Genomic DNA, 18,709 nt, shown 5'->3' on the forward strand with positions numbered 1-18,709 from the left:
ATCTTCTATACTGCATGTGATCAAAAAAATGCAGTAAAGTGGTCGACGCTCAGGAACCATAGCTGACGTCAATTCTTTTGTTTAACATTGTGAAGGTTACGATCAGTCAAAGTCCCAGTGAGTCAGACCCAACTCATGTTTTAGCGTGTTTCTGAACATCTCTGCCTGTGACCTCCGCTTCCTTTACCAGAGAATAAATCAGTCAGATGGCGTCAACACCACTTGGCTCTCACATGGGACGTTTTATTAGGCAGCAATTATTACTGATGATGTTTTTGATTAAAGACAGGATGACATCATCAACAGCTGCCTGTTCATGGGAATCGAAGTCTACATGCATTTAATCATTCATACGTCATACCTATGCCTCATTTTTCAAATGTTTTATTGTGTTTTTGAACAGCACAAATGGACATTTAAAGGCTATGGTGTATGACATATGGAAAAAGTATTGTGCTTTCTGATTAGCAGTGTAAGAGGAAGTACTCAGATGACTTATATAAAAGTGGAATAACCACAATGGGTTAACTTCAACTGCATCATCTTATCTTCTCTCATTTTAACATCTTATATTTCATGAGTTTATAAGTGAAATACTAATTTGTAAAGCAACTACTGCTGTAAAATAAATGTAGGCCTAAAGAGTCCCTGCATCTACAGTACTTTATATTGGCTTGGATATGATCCACCACCACTGCACATTAGTGATGCCGATTAAGAAAAAGAAGGATCTGGAACAATCTGACTGATTAGGTAATAGACATGAATGTTTTCATCTTTCCAGAATTTATGAGGAAATTCCCAAAAGCATTGAGTCACATGACTGTATAACTACACTTACAAATATAACTTGATGTAGCTAGTATATGGCTGAAATAGGATATCTAATCAGGAGTAAGTTCAGCTTTGTTGATATTTTAGGGGAGTTTCTTACTTTTGGTGATTAAAAAAAAAAGAAACTTCCTCCACATACGGTCACAATGTGAAATTTTTTGGACACTAATGATCACTCGTATTGAACCACCTGGTGATTTGGAACAACAACGAAGTGGGCCACTGTATTATTTCGGGGCTTTCCCACGTGCTGACGACTGTGGTGTTTTGCTGTCACAGCTTCCACATCCACCTATTATATTATTGATAATCCCGACCCGACCCCGTGAGTCAGCCGGCGTGTGCTGATCCTGCATGTGACCTCCTGTGACATGTTTGGAGCATTAAATCATCTGTATTAATTATAGTATAGCCTCTAGCAGTCTCATCTGGGCCTTTTAAAAAACCGACTAGAGGAATTTATCTAACGCTGAGTCAGGAGGCGTCTATGTCACGAGGGAAGGTGAAGTTGTACGACTTCAGTTTGATGTTCAGTAGATGCCAAAATGTCACTGTTGCCCGCTCTGGTTGGTAAAAGGTGAGGCTGACTCAGTGAACTCATCCCACAAGAATCCATGCTGTCAGGTGACGAGCAGTTTCTGTTCCCCCACACGAGTAGGTGGGAAAACAACTGTGGTTTCCAGTGTTTTTGGGCACGGTGCGGTAACAAGGAATCGTCCCATGAGGGATGAGAAAGGAAAGTAGAAAGCGGGCAGTGAATCAGCACTTTGGTTGGATAACAACAGGTAGATAAGATACAATGTTCTTTCCTGCCGGTGGAAAAATCTGGAAACTTTTCCCACACAATATTTATACTTACAGTAACTGTTATGACGGCTTTCCACATCTGTACGCCAAACATCTGGATGACACCTTTTTCCAGAGAAGCGGCTTTAAATGAATCTGAAAATCCAAAACAAATGATAATAATAAATGTGATCTGTTGTTATGGCAGCGGTATTAGTAACAAAAATATAAATCTATCAATTGATACAATTACTCATCAAGAGAGGAAAAATAATCGACAGAGGATGTACAGTGGAATGAGTACAATAGAAATCTTTCAACAAGCAAAAATACCAAATACTGATACAGAGGGGAAGATTTTCTGCTTTTCTTTCAATACATTTTAAATTCAAAACTGCCAGTCTGATAAATTACAAACAATTTCAACCAAACAATCAAATCCTATCTCTTTTTATCATGTATACCCCCCTTTTTATTTATTTGATCTAGTTAACTGCACACTACATTTTAATTGGAGTCTTCCTGGTCTCAACTTGTTGTTGGGTTTATGTGTTGCTGTATTGCTTGCAGTCCATCTCTTATGGTTTTATGGCATTTGTGACTTGTCTCTTATATGTTGTTTTGTAAAACACTTTGTAAACTTGTGTTTTTAAACGTGCTATATAAATAAAGTTATTATAATATCATAATTTGAAGGCACTGACTCAGGCACTGGGAGCTTGCAATGGGCATTTTCAACTTTTGTGCGATATTTACGCTAAACATGACTGTATAACTACACCGCACCGGCTTACTGTATAACTACACTTACAAATATAACTTGATGTAGCTAGTATATGGCTGAAATAGGATATCTAATCAGGAGTAAGTTCAGCTTTGTTGATATTTTAGGGGAGTTTCTTACTTTTGGTGATTAAAAAAAAAAGAAACTTCCTCCACCTACGGTCACAATGTGAAATTTTTTGGACACTAATGATCACTCGTATTGAACCACCTGGTGACAAATAAATTATTAAACAAATTAAAAAACTATGAAAGAATTTTTTTTGTTGCTATAAACAATCATTGACCACAAAACCTACAATGCAAGCCTACACTGACCTTTCTCTCTCTCACCGTCTCTCACATACGCCCACATCCAAATAAACAAAAGCAGTTTGTACTCGTTTGTCCATGCTAACTACATGCACCAGACCTTTAAGTCTAGACCATCATGCATGCACACACACACACACACACACACACACACACACACACACACACACACACACACACACACACACACACACACACACACACACACACTGCACACACACTGCACCAAAAAGTCGACTGTGACAGTTAGAACAAAAGTGGAGCTGTGAAAAACTTTGCGCCTGGAGCGTCTATATTGGTCGGCCGCCGCCGCAGGAGTCGGTTGGTGTCACAGTCACAGATAAAAACAGCTCGTTGTTAACCACATTATAACTCACAGGTGTGCAAAGGTACTTGTGATTTGACACAATAAGAGTTCAAGGGTTTTAACGTCTCAGACGAGGCTGGATGTCGGAGGGGGGAGGGGAGGATGAGGCCTGTTGATGTGGTGGCAGAAAACTAAACTATGGAAAACAAACTATAGTCAGAGTCTGTGTGTGTGTGTGTGTGTGTGTGTGTGTAGAAACATTCAAGTATAACCATCATCTACCCACACACAAATGTAACAAATGCACATGCATTGAATTTCCATTTCCATAACAGGTGCTGATTTATAAACAGCAAAGTCCAAAAGTCGTTAAAAGCAACGAGAAACGAATAAGGAAAACATAAATTACCATGTAGACTGTTTGAATGTATTTTGCATTAATAAATGTGCACATACAATTTTTAAATATATTGTTAGCCTATCACATTTGATAGATAAATACCTTAAATGTGATTTAGAAGAGGGTGAAAACAAACTCTATTGAATGTTTTATGACTCACTGTATGTTGAGGGCTGTAAGTCACATTTCCTGGTTTGATTAGGTTTTAGCTGTAGATAAATACGTACATGACTCCACAGAGCTGAGCTCTCTCTCTCTCTTCGTCAACACTGATAAAAATATTTTAGTTATGTAACAAACTTGTCTTAATTTGCTGGAAAACCAGATGGGAGATGGGCAGGTCTAATAAGTGTACCTTCTTTTGTGTGTGTGTTTATGGGTTTTGTTGTATATAGTTTGGACCCAAAATTATGATTTTAATTTTTTGTGTCAATACAATTAATTAACTAGACTTTGCACATGAGATAAACTTCTTTATTTACATTATGATGTTGCTTGATTATGAAACTTGTTTGCTGTATGGACTGGTGTTGAAAATTAGCATGTGTGCTGTACACACCCATGCAAAGCATCCAGTCTGTCCACTGGGACAGTCTCAATGTTGTGATCTCCATATCAAATAAACATTAACATAAACCTACTGCAACCATATTTTTTGTTATATACGCCCTTGTGGGCTGAGAACTTCACTGCACATGGAAAAATAAGTAACATAATCTACTTTCTAACTGCACTTGATTATGCATGAAGGTATACATTTGTACCAGAGAGGAGGAGGAAGCAGATGAGTTGAATGAATCATGCTGCTGAGGCCCAGATCAGCTTCTGAAGGGTCCTTGAGCAAAAAAAAGAAAAGAAAAAAGAAAGACACAGAGAATGTGTTTTATAACCAAGTATCCTGAACAGTCACAACAGTACCACATCATCATCATTGCACTACCTGCACTCACTCATGCACAAAGACATAAATAAACGCATGCACGTAAACAACACCGAGTCAAAGTCTACTTATGACTTTTCCTTTCGTTTTCCTGACTCATTTGCTGCTGAGGCCGGTCACGTTGCAGCCTGATTACGGTACAATTTCTTATTTCTATTTTATTCTTTATTATTATTATTATTTCTCGACCTGTCTGTCCCTCGGTGGCGGCTCCTTTGTGCACAGTCGGTGGGAACTGCTTTTCAGTATTTGACTCAGACAGACAGAGCGGATGGATGGATGGATGGATGGGTTGATGACATGACACGCCCCCTGGCGGCGGCGGCGGCGGGATGCAACTAAACTCCAGCAGGTTGTGAGTGAGTGAGTGACTACTGAAAGAGAGAGAGAGAGAGAGAGAGAGAGAGAGAGAGAGAGAGAGAGAGAGAGAGAGAGAGGAAAATGGGTGGACGGAAAGTCCCCGTGTGGAAATCCCCTTCACTGGGTTGTTTCCTTTTTTCTCTCTCTCTCTTTTCTTTTTTTTCTTTTTTTTTTCTTTGGTTCTTATACCAACGTTAGAGAGACGCGCGTGCTCTTTTTGAAAGGCTTCGCGAGCTCGGCGACAGACAGACACACAGACAGAGAGACAGAGAGAGAGCTCCCACTGAACTGAACTAAAACCAAACAGACCAGAGCTGAGCTGAGCAGAGCAGAGCTGAGCTGAGCAGACTGGCGCTGCTGCTGTTGTAGTGGCTGTAGTGAGTGAAGGAAGAGGAAAGGAAAAGGAAACAGTAGCTTAAAGGGTTGAATGGCGCCGACGGTGAAGCCGAGTGAAGCGGCTCGGGAGCGGAGAGGACTGGCCTGAGCATCCGGGAGGGCTATGTTATTACCCCGACATACTACACAGGTAAGACACCCTATCCATCCTTCCTTTCCTCCTTTCCTTCCTCCCTTCCTTCCTTCCTTCTCCTTCCCCCCTCCCCTCCCGTGCCTCCCCATGTGGACAGCGTTTCTCGCCAAAGAAGAAGAAGAAGGAGAAGCAGCAGAAGAGGAGGAGGAGGGAGAGACAGAGACAGAGACAGACTTGGCTGCTGCTGCTGCTGCTGCTGCTACAACGCGTCTGGGGCCTCGAGTAGGAAACATGTTGTATGGTCGTGTTGTTTCTTCTGGGGACACGGCGGAGGAAGCTTGAAGCCTGCTCACGACAGTGGCTCTGACAGCCATTGTTTACAAAGACGTCACCCCCCTCCTCCTCCACCTCCACCACCTCCCCCCTTCCTCCTCCTCCAGCTAGAGAGAGAGGTAGAGAGAGGTAGAGAGAGGCAGGACGAGGAGCGGATTTACAGGGGCATTTAAAAAAAATCGGCCGAAATGTGGCGTCGGCGCCGCGACACTGTGTCAATACCCGCGGTGTGATCCGACGCTACATTGTCTCGGAGGTAGTTGTCATTGGGATTACGTAAGCCTTGAACGTCAGCAAAGTCTCCTCTGTTATTGTGTTTTTGTGTGTGTGTGTAGCCAGCCATCATCAACCCTAAACCGCAGCAGCAGCAGCGACCACCACCACCGACAGCACCGACAGCACCGACAGCACCGCCGTGTCACCGTCCGTCTCCTGGAAGTCCTTTCAGCGACACCGCCGACCGACCACCGACTAATGCCCGGTGTCAACGCGCTCACTTGACGTCCAGGTGTCCGTTGTTTTGTCCCCTCATGTGACTGAGTAGCCCCCCTTTAGCATGGCCTAGTCTGTTGTTGCACCTGCTGCTGCTGCTGCTGCTGCCGGAGGAGGAGGAGGAGGAGGAGGAGGAAGAAGAGGAGTAGTGAAGGAACAAGAGGGCCACTGGAAGCTACACTACTACTACACATCCAGATGTTGCATTTGGGAACTTAAGGAGCAGTGACCGCTGTCTGGATGACTTGAGGATGTTGCCTGCAAGTTAAGAAGTCAAGTCAGCACAACTCCAGGGCCTTACATGCTGACCACCACTTACTACTTCCTGTGAGCTGAATACATTGTGCCAGCACGCTCTTCATGCATTTTTTAGGACTGACATTGTTTTGCATGTGTCACATTTGGACTATACTTTTTAAACAATACATCCAAAATCAACCTTTATATCTTTAAAGTACTGGCATTGGATGGTTATTGTTGTTTATTTATCATTCAATGATGTTTTAAATTCCATGTTTAGCTGCTTCAACATCTGCATTTACATTTATAGATGTTGTTTTTGTGTTGATGCTCGCACACAGGCGTTGTAACAAAGCGTTGGCTCGCCCTGTGTTTTGAACAAAGACTTAATGCGGGCCGACAGTTTTGCCCTCTAGAGAAAGGTGTGGGGGCGAGGGACGAGGCCTCTGGGCAGTCGCTGTGACCTTCCCGGCGGCCTGGGAAGCCCTGGGTGGCCTTCTCGCTCAGTCCCAAGTCTGGAAAACACCAGTTTATTGTTGGAAACCGGCTTTGAGCTCAGTGGGACACTGGGATGCCCTGTTGAGGTGGAAACTCTCAAAACCCACCAAGATGAAAAGGAGAATTAAAAGAACAAACAAGGATACAAAGGAGCTCTTTGTCTAGTTTATTCTATTTGGCCCAGTTGCATCTCCAGCGAAAAAGCCCCGACTCTACTCAGTGGGATCATCCTCTGTTTTGGGTTATTTCCCGAACAAACTGTAAATTAAATTGCATCTCGAGTCTCAATTAATAAGGAAGGGGAATCTCCAGTGAAAATTTCCCACCCTCGTTCCCACCACCAGTCTTGTTCTATTTCTGCTGTACTCTATCTAACACTGTGAATGAAATAACAAACATTTGCTCTTCTTCTCCTCCTCCTCTCCTCTTCTCCATCCAGTTTCCACGTTGTTCGGTCGTCGGCAGTTGGTCCCTCCACCTCCTGCTCCTGCTCCTCTCCCTCTCCTCCTCGCTCCTCTTCCTCCCCTCCACCGCCGCCGCCGTCCGTCCGCCCGTCCACCGCCATGTCGCAGGGCCAGAACTTCCTCCCCAAGTTCCTGTTCGTCTCCAACCTGCTGAAGGCGGTGAAGATCCGCCAGCGAGTGCCCAACGACGTGGTGAAGCCGCCGACCAGCGGCGGCCTGATGCACCACCTGCGCGGCATGCACCGGTACACTCTGGAGATGATCGCCATGAACCACTTCCCGCAGGCCTTCAGGGAGGTGGTGCAGGCCGCCATCCTGGACCGAGCCATGCAGGCCTCGCTGGAGCAGGAGAAGAAGCTCAACTGGTGTCGGGAGGTGAAGAAGATGGTGCCGCTACGCACTAACGGTGAGAACGATTTCACTGGGACTCGTCGTCTGCAAGGTTTTTCTGTGATGTTTCACTCCAAAGTAAAGTTAGTGGATGTGTTTTACCTCGCAGGGTTTTTTTTTTTGGTGTTTAAAGCAGAAGTAAGCGGAATATTTGTGTTGATATAAGTCTTAAATAGTTCTATCTTCCGACGGCAATGACTTATATAGAGTGTTTGGTCTGAAACACGGGTCTGTCAGTCACTCTGCTCTGCTGTAAGCCGAGGAGAAAACTTTCCTTGTATCCTACAACCTTTATCCAATTAGGAGAGAGAACGGCATAAAGGGGCGGTCCTCTCTGTGTGTGCAGTCAAGGGATGCGCGTGAATGTGGTGACGTACGTAGGGACGAGGGTGGGGACTGCTAACTCCATCGGCTGACAAAAAGTTAGCCAAAACGACCGGATCGCTTACTTCTGCTTTAATGCAAAGTTAAGCACATCATTCGGAGCTGACGAAACATGATATCAGGAACTGTGGTGGTGGTGGTGATGATCTTCACTTCTTCTCAGGGAACGGATGTGTTTTGGTTTAGTTTCATTTTCTATGACAAAGAGGGAGGTGTGTGTATTTGTGAAGCCAGGGCTTTTTTGATATGTTAATTCTCAAAAGTCATTACTCACAAGCAGGGTTACTGTAAATGACAGCGAGTGAGGGACACAGGTTCCGCTTTCACATACATACATTCATTTAGCAGCCCCCCGTTTTGGTTTTGCTGTTACCGAGCTGAGTGTTTGAGTTCAGTCAGCCTCTTGCTAAGTCATGTTTTCTGTTACGTGGATGTTGTAACACGGGAACATCCCGGGGTAGTTAAACATTCAGACCTGGGCTTGATTACTTCTGATCATAGTAATCAGTACTGGGAAATTCTCTGGCGTCACATGCCGGACTGTTATTTACTGTCTGTGATGTTTCTGACCCGAGTGTTTCCACAGGTTTTCATTTACAACCTTTAGGGGTATGTCCCCTCTTCTTCTGCGTGGGTGTGTAGGGAGTGTGAATGTCAGAGGATCTTAAAACATCTTTTAAAAAAGAAAATTTCACCTGAAGTTCCCCACCTGCCTGACTTATGTCTTTGTGACTCTGAGATGTGTCACAGCTCGACAGTTGTGCTTCTGACCAAACCCAACGTGTCTCATCATCTCTGCTGGCCTTTTAATCTGCATTGTAACAACTTAACACATAGATGTGGTGTGTAGGTCTATATTTAGATCAGGGGAAAAACTTGAAATTTTGAAGAAGGAAGCGGAAATTGTGCAGCGTTAAGTTAAGTTAAGTTAAACCTGTGTGAGTTTCCAGAGGAAATAGATTCATTCTTTCGTTATAGGAAGCAATTAAAACTAAGGCATCGTTACCGTGCCTGAGTTTCCTTTGAACATTTACTGGATGGATGAGGAACTTGTTTGATGTTTTGTGCTCACGTGATCGTTTTTTTTTTTTTTTTTTTTTTTTGAAATTGTGAAACACGCACATTCATAAGAGGCCCTTCCGATTCTAGTTAGTAATAACAAATACAGTAGTTACTGGAATCCATCGTTCCCCTTTAGAAAGACCCCTGAACTGATGACTAACTATTAGACTTCTGCTGCCAGTAACCTGGATGGAAATTCCTGGCTTACAAAGATGATGTCAGAAAGATGAGACAGAGCGTAGAGCTGGAGTCTAACTCTGAAGGACCCAGACGTGACTTTGAGCAGAGGACGGACAAAACACACACACACACACACACACACACACACACACACACACATACACACGTACAGAGGACTGACTGACTGACTGCTGCTGAGTCACTGGAGCTCAACACACACACACACATACACACAGTCACACACACACACAGAGAGAACGTGAGGGAGCAGAAGTCCGTCACTGAACATCCAGTCAGAGCGGGTCGTATTAATTAAGCTTCTCAGAATCATAAAACCGTTATGAGTCTCCGCGTCATCTGGGACCAAAATTTATCCGTTAACCCAAAATGTTTTACTCTCCCAGTCTTCATCTGGGTGCATTTAGAAAGGATCAAATCAAAACCTCTCGTTTTTTAATTCCCAATATCCGAGGCTGGGTTGGGAAATAAAAAAATCTGACCATTAATAAGAGCAAAAACGTCCTTGTTAAGTGTTTACTCCCCGACAATTAAGATTACAGGGTCATATCCGTTTTCCTGCTTCACGCCACTTTTCCACCCACTGAAGAAATGTCTTATTGGAAGTCAGTGTGTCCTCTGTCTTGGATGTCTAGGATGCATCCGTGGGTTTTTCCCAAACAGCATCCCATGTCTGTCATGTGTCCCCAACAGGCGGGATCTGTTAAGCAACAATACACTGACTCTGCATACTGTAGAAGCACAGAAGACAGAGACACAGACACACACACACTGCTACTGTGTTCTGCCTTATAAGTACAGATTCAAGGTTTCTCATCATAACGTAGTAGCCACATGATTTGGCACCAAACTCTGTTCTTTTTCAAGGCACGGGCAAAAAATACTCTCGTTCGTCCAGTCTTATTAGATTAATCGTTTTCAGACGACAAGTGGGATCGTGAAAGACACAGTTGTGACAGAAATGTACCGTATAGGCTCCAATTGGAAACCATAACACTGCAAACTCGTGTCACCTGAACGGCAGACGGATGAGGACAGAGTGTGGTCGGTCGGTCGGTCGTACACTGGTTGTGTGTTTTCAGGAAGTGTCCCAGCAGAGGAAGTATCTATATATAGACTGGTGGGATCAGCAGCCCAGTCTTTCATCCTGAGTCGTCCGGCAGCTCGAGTCAGGGTCAAAAAAACGTGCATGAAACAAACTAATTTTGCATGCACACTCTGGTTTTTGTGCCTATTTTGGTATGTACAGTGTTTTTGTTGTGGATGAGATGCGAGTTGAAGATGATGCCTCTTCTCACTAGAGAGCTGCGCATTTTTATTTTTATTTTTATTTTTTTTTTTGGGTTGGGAGTGATGCAAGAGCACCGAAACGCAACAACAGCTCGAAACTAGTCTGAGGAAAAAAACAACAACACATGTGCTTCTGTTTCAAAGTACAGTGGGATGTTCCTTTGATTGAATGAAAACAACTGTATCTCACATTACAGTCACCTTGCACCACAGCTAATGTTATTTGGAGAAATCTGATCACAGTTTGGCCTGTGGCATGACACTAATCACGGGCTTTTAGAGTCCTTGTGTTGTAGGGTAGCATTTTCTTAGCTGCGATTTAAATAGCTCAAGTTCTTTGCATAGCGAACAACTATTACTTTCGGGAAAATGATCTCGGTCTGGAAGCTTCTTGTTGATGCAGATGTGTTATTACAGAAAGGTGTGTTTACTTCAGGTGCTGCCAGGTATAAAAAGAAAAAAAGAAAATTAGCAAACGGAACGACGGATCATAAAGATAGATCAGAAGATCCCCTCATGCCGTGCGTTTGTATAGGTTTGTGCATGCGACTGCTCGTCTTATCTCGGGCTGATAGCAGTATTTAGAAAGATAACATTCCATCCGGTCCAAGCCACGCCCCTGTGGAAAGTCCAGGACCAGCTGAGCAGCACTGATGCGTTGGGATCATTGGAGGGGAACGTGCACACGCACAAAAGGCAGAAGTTAGCGCGCAGGGAAATTCCTGTGTTTAGTGTGGCAACAGGGTGTTTTTTTTTTTGTTTTTTTTTTAAGGACTACACACATTGACAAACATGGACTCTCCTGTTTCACAATGAGAAAAAGACCCAGCGCTGATGGAGGAGACTAAAGAAAAATGTCAAGGTTTTTAGTTTTAGCTGCTCATGCTCGATGAAAAACAAACTCTTTATCCCTCTGGATGGTTTGTAGTCAGAGTATGCAACTACATGCAACTACAACATTATAGTTTTGGAGCAAATAAGTTTTCTATTTTTAAATGATAAAATTTTTTTAAATGCACCAAAGGTAAATTAAGAGCCTTTTTTTTCTCTCACGCCAGCTGCACAGAAATATAAGCACTATCTGTGTGATGTGTCTGTGTGTGTTTGTGCGTATGTGTGGTCATATAATAGTCTAGACACCAGATAGTGCAGCAACAACCAGCCTGGCGGCCTGGAAATCCCCACACTTTTGTTACGCTTGTGTGTTTGTGTGCACGCTGCAATTGTCTGTTGTGTGTGCTGTGTACACACTGCACTTGCGTGACCACAGTTATACAACTCTGTGTTCTATGTATAAATTAAACTACCTGCAGTGCTAATATCGTATATATGTGTGTGTGTGTGTGTGTGTGTGTGTAGGAGATGGGAACTGTTTGCTGCACGCGGCCTCTCAGTACATGCTGGGCGTTCAGGACACGGACCTGGTGCTTCGTAAAGCCCTCCATGGCGTTTTGAAAGAGACGGACACTGGTGGATTTAGAGCTCGCTTCCAGGCAGAGCTGCTGCAGTCGCAGGAGTTCACCCAGACTGGACTTCGATACACCACCACGGTACGGAGATAAAATAAACAAATCTCATCTTTTAAAAGCATTTTCCACTACTTTGCATGAAGCTTTATCTAAAAAAAAAAAAGGCTGATGACACATGTGTGGACAAGTTTATATCCTAACAAATCCTTTGCGCTTCATCTCAGAACTGGGAGGAAGAGTGGGAAAAGATAGTGAAGATGGCGTCTCCGGTCTCCAGCAGCAACGGCCTCCAGTTTGACTCTCTTGAGGACATTCACATCTTCATCCTCTCCAACATTCTCCGCAGACCCATCATCGTCATCGCAGGTAGTCTCTCTTTTTTTTTTTTTTTTTTGTATCATCTCACAGGATGTTTTCTTCTCTTTGTCTTTGTCATCAAAGACTCAGTGGTCTTGTTTCAACAAGTCTCGTCAGTGATAAAGAAAGGTAAAGGTATCTGCTCAACCACCAGACCCTCAAGTTTTTTTTTTTTTCCTGCCAGTTGTTTTGAAGTCTTCATGGTGTTTGATTTCACTGTATCACCTCCTTTGTACTGTATTAACTGTATGAAGGGTGAATTTGCAGAAACTTGTTTAAAACCACATTTGAAATCCCCCTTTTTCCTTTTAACTATATGTCTTACAAAACGTGGACAAAAAAAACATAATTGACTTGTTCTTAGACTATTCTTATTCACCGATAACTCTCTTATCTCTCTTCGTCCAACAGACCAGGTGGTCAGGAGTATGAAATCTGGCTCGTCCATCTCTCCTCTGAATGTGGGTGGGATTTATCTGCCGCTCCACTGGCAGCCCACAGAGTGCTACAAATACCCGATAGTGCTTGGCTACGACTCCCAGCACTTTGCGCCCCTCATCACCATCAAAGACAGCGGTCCAGGTAAGAAACACAAAGAGGGACGTTAGATAATAAACAGAGAAAGACACACACACACACAAAAAAAGCCTGATACGAGGTTGCTCATGGTTTTTCTTGGTCTGAATTTTCCCAGAGATCCGAGCGGTACCGCTGATCAACCCGGGGCGGGGGGACTTTGAGGAGCTGAAGGTTCATTTCCTGATGGAGAAGGAGCAGCCGCAGAAAGAAAGGCTGCTCAAAGACTACCTGATCCTGGTGGAGATCCCTGTCATAGGAGGCCACGATGTCTTACGGATCATCAACGCTGCAAGGTACATAAAGACAATGAGCTCCTGTCCAGTAGACACACAAATAGGTATAAAGGTGGTTTTGCATTTTGCGACTTGTTTTAATGGTTTAAGTGCAGTTGTGACCCACATTGTGTGTCTCTGTCCAAAGGCTGGATGAAGGCAACCTCCCTGAAGACATGAACCTGATGGAGGACTACCTGCAGCTGGTCAACCACGAGTACCAGCGCTGGCAGGAGGACAAGGAGCAGGCGTGGGCCGCCCAGCCGCAGCGCCCGCCGCCCTTCTCCGTCTCCCAGCTCTCTCTCATCGAGATCCGCTGCGCCACACCGCGATGCACCTTCTACGTCTCCGTGGACACGCAGCCTCATTGCCACGAGTGCTTTGAGAAGCGTCAGGCCACGACGGGAGGAGGCGCGAGGATAGAGGGCGTGGTACAGACCAAGGGAGGAGGGGTGCAAGGTGGAGTGGCGGTGATCGGGGGAGCAGAGACTGAGGTGAGCTCTAGAGGAGCCCAGAGCAACAGCCCCCCGTCGTCCTCGTCCGGGAGAGCGGTGGTGATATCCAGCCCCCGCTCTGCCCCGCCCACCGCCCCCAGCCTCAGCCTGTACAGCGAAACTCACGCCATGAAGTGCAAGACACCCGGCTGCGTCTTCACCCTCAGCGTGGAGCATGATGGACTTTGCGAACGCTGCTTCAACTCCAGGCAGAACCACGGACCCCCCGGAGCTGGAACGGCGGCTGCTACGGTGCTCCCGGGCCCCAACGGGGGGCCGACGGTCCCTCACCCTCACCCGGCCCAGGGCTCCGGCTGGACCCAGTGGGGGGGCTGCGAGACAGAGGCGGATCGCTGCAGCATGTGTAGACAGGAGGCGTTCAGGATATTCAATGGGCTGTGTCCACCCTGCATGCAGAGACAGCAGGCTCCGGAGAGGGGAGAGCCTCAGCAGAGCAACGCCCGGACCGAGGCCTCGTCCTCGGCCTGGACCCAGGCCCGGGACGCCGAGCGGCCATGCCTCACCATAACCCCAGGGCACGCCTCGGCCTGGCAGACCCCTCTGGCCCGGCCGTGTAAAAGATCTGGTTGCCAGTTCTTTGGGACGCCGGAGAAGTTGGGTTTCTGCACTATTTGCTACGTAGACTATCAGACTAACCACCGTAAGTCAAAAAATAAAAAAAGCCTGTGTCAGTTTGTTTGGATATGTTGTTGTTGTTGGATTTTTGTCTAAATTCAAATGTAAAAAACACATAGGGCGTTGCTCATGTTGGCTGCTGTCTGTTTCAGACATGACTCCTCCCGCTGCCCCGGTCCAGAGCCGGCATGGCGTGGAGGCAGGTTTCCAGAACGCCTCGCGGTGTCGCGGGCCTGGCTGCGGTTCATTTGGCAAGGCCATGTTGGAGGGCTACTGCGACAAGTGCTACGTCAAAGAGCAAAGTGCACGGCTCAACCAAGCGGCACATCGCACACCACACTCCCCTCCTCTAGTCATGGTAGGGGCCGCAGCCTTGTACACTCTGTCTCCTCTGCTGCACTTTACCTCGCTTTAGTCATCTGTTGTTTGAGTTGGTCTTCCTTTTTCTGTGTTAATCACCTACTTTCTCAACTCTCGCAATATCCTGCTGGTGCACATTTAGCAACTGACCTTTCTTCTCTTTCTCTTTGCTCTCTCTCTCTCTCTCTCTCTCTCTCTCTTTTAATCTGAACAAAAGCGTGACCGAGCAGCCAAACCCAGATCTTCACAGCAATCCCAGACCCAGACCCAGATCCAGTGCCGGCGGAGCGGCTGCAGTAACGTGTCCCCGGGTTGCACAGACCTTTGCCCAGAGTGCCACACGCGAGGCCAGGGGGGCCGGGAGGTGGGCAGGCGGGCGCAGGCGCCCAAAGAGAAGTCCAAGCAGCGGTGCCGGACGCAGGGCTGCGACCACTACGCCAACCAAGAGAAACAGGGCTACTGCAACGAGTGCGACCACTTCAAACAGATCTACCGCGGCTGACCACACAGTACGACGTACCCCATGCACGCAAAAACCTGACGACGATGATGACGATGACACATCGCTAGCACGCTAGAGCCGCTGCCCTGTTGTGGGCGCCCCATGCCAGTCAATGCACCTCTGATACTAACTAACCAACTAACTAACTAGCTAGTGACTAACTAGTAACCTTATGGCCTGAAAATCAAACCCCCCATGTAGAATGTGAAGAGAGAATGTGTGTACGTGGGGGGGAGTGTGTGTGTGTGTATGTTCGCAGTAGACATGGCCTCCAGAATACCTCTTTGTGCAATTATTATCATCTGATGTGCCCTGTGCACCTAACACGGTGAGAGGTTTGGCTACATGTCAGAGCAACTGACTTAACTCTTGTGTACAATATGTATTTAGAGGTACGTAGTGAAATCGTGCCGGACAAAATGATTGTATGTTGACATAACGAGAAGCATCTGACATTGCTTTCTAGACCACAGCCAAGGATTTATACCCCCCGTCTGTCCGTCTATCCGTCCGTCCGTCCGTCAGTCCGTCAGTCAGTCAGTCTGTCTTACCCCGTCTGTGTATCTGTCTGCCTGTCTGTCTGTCTAGCATTTGCTCTGTAGAGTGAGGGATGATGCAGAAGTTGGGGAAGCCCAGTGATTAAAATCTGTGGAAGCGGTAAAAGCAGAAGTGAGGAAAACTGGGGCCCCAAAGCAAAGCAAAGCAAAGCAAGTGAAGTGCTAGAACTGAAATAAAGTGCTGTTCAACCACTGTTTAGCTTCGTTCTCAAAAAAAGCAGTCACTCAGACAATGATTTGCCAAAAAAAAACAAAAAACAATCGCCTCTTGCAATCAATATTGTAAAATGGATCAAGGATAGATTTTCTTCCATTAGTCAGTCGATAGCAGTGTTATAGCAGTTTATATTTTGAGGCTAAATTAACCTTAGTATCGTTATTTTCTCTGTCACATGAAGTCGTCATTGTGAATTTGCTCGCTATGGAAAAGTTAAGAAGCAAGACCCAAGTGTCTGAACAGTGCAAGACAGACAGGGCAGGCCCCTGCTAGTTTTGGTGCTACATGTACAGAAACACAAGCCTCTCCATTGTAGCCAACTAACACGCTGGCGGTGTCAGCAGACAGAAGGCAGAGAACACAGCAGAGACAGGACTCATTCTCTTTCTATTCCTCCTTTCCTTCCTCCTTACTTCCCTTTCTTCTCCTCCTCCAAAAAAACAGATCTGTTGCCTTGGACGTTGTTTTCCTGTTTACTGACCACTTAAGCACCTAGAAACGCATAAACACATGCGCAAAAACACACACGCACACATATAACCAAGAGGAATGCACACAATGTAGTAAATCCGGTCCTGTCAGAAGAGGGGATTGCCAACTCTAGACTAGAGAAGTGAGAACACGACACACGTATGCACTCGGCACATAACACACGCACACACACATGCATAATGCAAACACGGCTCTGTGAGATTGTACGCACCCCCACCCCACCCCAGCCTGAGGTGAAGTGCAGGTATAAATAACCCCCAGAGAGAGAGAGAGAGAGAGGAGAAGTCACTCCTCTCTGCTCCACCCCGCGCTGGATGTGCCAAGGCGACAGTTTTGAAAAACTTCAGAGAGCAATCCCATCGCCTGCTTTGGCTAAACCTTGTTTATCTGAATGTGTTTCGTGCTGCTGCAACAACAGCACAGTATCGAGGCTATCGATCCTCGATAAGTTTTTTGCCTTTAAGTAGTGATTACAATTCTATGGACCAGAGGGGCTCTGATCGGTGAACCTGGATCAGTGCCCCCACTTATAAAAAACGCTTTTTGTGAATATGGATCTCGGTCCATATTGTAGGACCTTCCAACCCGATGCCTCATCTCCAACACACACACACAAACAAAAAAAACACAAAACGCGCGCATGTGTGCGTCTGGAATACGCAAAACTGACATTCCTGGATTTTTTTTTTTTTTTTTTTTAATTTGTTTGGGGATTTTTTAATTGTATTTTGATATATTTGGTTTTATTTCTGCCAAAAAAAAAAAAAAGAATTACATGTGCCATCAATCGCCAAACAGTTGTTGTTACCTCCTTAAAAATGACCAGCCTGGCTCATTCTGAACTAACTAGAGTGCCACACATAGACATCTTTAAATTAGAGCTTGTCGAGCTCTCTCAATGTTGAAAGTCCCAGAATAAGCATCAACAACCTTTTTATCTGCATTGATAACCTGAAAACTCAAACATACAAACATTTAACCAAGGGTACAACTCCAATGTGGTATGAAGTGGATTATTCCCATCTCAACTCTGCTGGAGATTTCCACCGCAGTAGGCCGAATGATGTCTATCTGTGGCTCTAGTTAGGTAAAGCATAGACAAACAGGCTCTCGGTCTGCCTTTTCATTCAACTGTATCTAAAGCTGTCAGGCCAGCCCACGTGTTGACGGCCTGTGCGTAGATCTCTGTGTGCTTTAATCACCTCTAGACAAACCTTAATCAATTTTAAAAGGCCAATTTTGCGGTCGGCTCATCGGGGACCCCCTCTCCCCCCTTAAACGAGGATTTTCGGGGGCTCCGACTCTTTGAGTTCGACTGGGAGATGATCACATAAGTTGCACATGACTTGTCTAAGCTGCTGAGGCATTTAGGAATGGTACTCCGACTCGCTTAGGGACATTCCCACAGTAGGAAGAGCATCCGCTTACGAGCAGAAGGTGTAACAAAACATGCAAACGGTGTGGAAGTTTCTTTGTGTGACCTTTCGACAATAGGGTATTGTATGAAAAAAAAGCCTGGTTTTATTTGTTAAGTATTTATTCATATCAAAAATATCTGTATTGTGTGATTCAATAATTATTTATATGTCGTCCTGAAATGAATTATTTTTATTAAGAAATCTGAAATCTGTCTGATGTGGTTCTTGTCTCTGTAGTTATTGTGTGTGTGTGTGTATGTGTGTTTTGTATGTGCATTTACACCACCACGGACACGACACAAGCATGTGCACACATACTTTTTGCTTTTTCACAGTTAAACATTGCACTCCTATTACAGCATCGCCTGAGTGAGTGTTGCCTAAATCTGCTGGTTTTTCTTTTTTCTTTTTTTGTTGTTGTTGTTGCTGAGAAACGTCCACCATTGGCACCGAATCCATCACCAGCCAGTGTAGGAAGTACAGTGGGTGCTACAAAGGCCGGCGTCACATCATCGCTAAGAAGTGAGGCCTGTTTCAGATGTGGCAAGAGTGCACCATTTTCCCATGCTTTAACTGGGTTACAGCTCCTCTTCTGTTTCTTTTCTCTCCGCCTCCGTTGTTCTTATTTCTCTTTTCATTGTCACACATTTCCATACAAGAAAAGGTTCAAATGATGATGTTTTTTTTTTCTTAGGTACTTTTTTTTTTTGGCTTTATTCAGTTCTTTCCAGGCTCAAGTCAGAGCGTGTCATGTTTTAACACACACACACACAAAAAGTGGGAGGGGGGAGTTTGAAGAATAAAGAGAGGAGGG

General features: G+C 45.2%; 1 protein-coding gene across 3 annotated transcripts; it reads left to right on the top strand.

The window, feature by feature from the left end:
• The first annotated feature begins 4,912 nt into the window (after nt 1-4,912).
• Nucleotides 4,913-18,062, top strand: tnfaip3 (tumor necrosis factor, alpha-induced protein 3). Of its 3 annotated transcripts, none has more exons than XM_083988053.1 (9): nt 4,913-5,248; nt 7,194-7,624; nt 11,902-12,092; nt 12,236-12,377; nt 12,780-12,950; nt 13,063-13,240; nt 13,368-14,374; nt 14,502-14,707; nt 14,927-18,062. In XM_083988053.1, the coding sequence occupies exons 2-9, from the start codon at nt 7,318-7,320 to the stop codon at nt 15,209-15,211; spliced, it is 2,487 nt and encodes an 828-aa protein (XP_083844179.1). In that variant the 5' UTR covers nt 4,913-5,248; nt 7,194-7,317; the 3' UTR covers nt 15,212-18,062. The 3 variants fall into 3 exon arrangements, with proteins under 3 accessions (XP_083844179.1, XP_083844178.1, XP_083844180.1); XM_083988052.1 differs by lacking the exon at nt 4,913-5,248 and adding an exon at nt 6,158-6,343; XM_083988054.1 differs by lacking the exons at nt 4,913-5,248; nt 7,194-7,624 and adding an exon at nt 11,322-11,404.
• Nucleotides 18,063-18,709: the final 647 nt, after the last annotated feature.

The sequence above is a fragment of the Trachurus trachurus genome (assembly GCF_905171665.1).
Source record: "Trachurus trachurus genome assembly, chromosome: 15".
Classification (NCBI taxonomy): domain Eukaryota; kingdom Metazoa; phylum Chordata; class Actinopteri; order Carangiformes; family Carangidae; genus Trachurus; species Trachurus trachurus.

What these genes read in the sequence shown, in the direction of transcription:
- tnfaip3 (XM_083988052.1), top strand. Translation starts at nt 6,318, where the DNA reads ATGCTGACCACCACTTACTACTTCCT. An exon ending in ACCACCACTTACTACTTCCT is followed by an intron (nt 6,344 to 7,193) that starts GTGAGCTGAATA and finishes TTCTCCATCCAG; the next exon opens with TTTCCACGTTGTTCGGTCGT. An exon ending in CATCAAAGACAGCGGTCCAG is followed by an intron (nt 12,951 to 13,062) that starts GTAAGAAACACA and finishes GAATTTTCCCAG; the next exon opens with AGATCCGAGCGGTACCGCTG.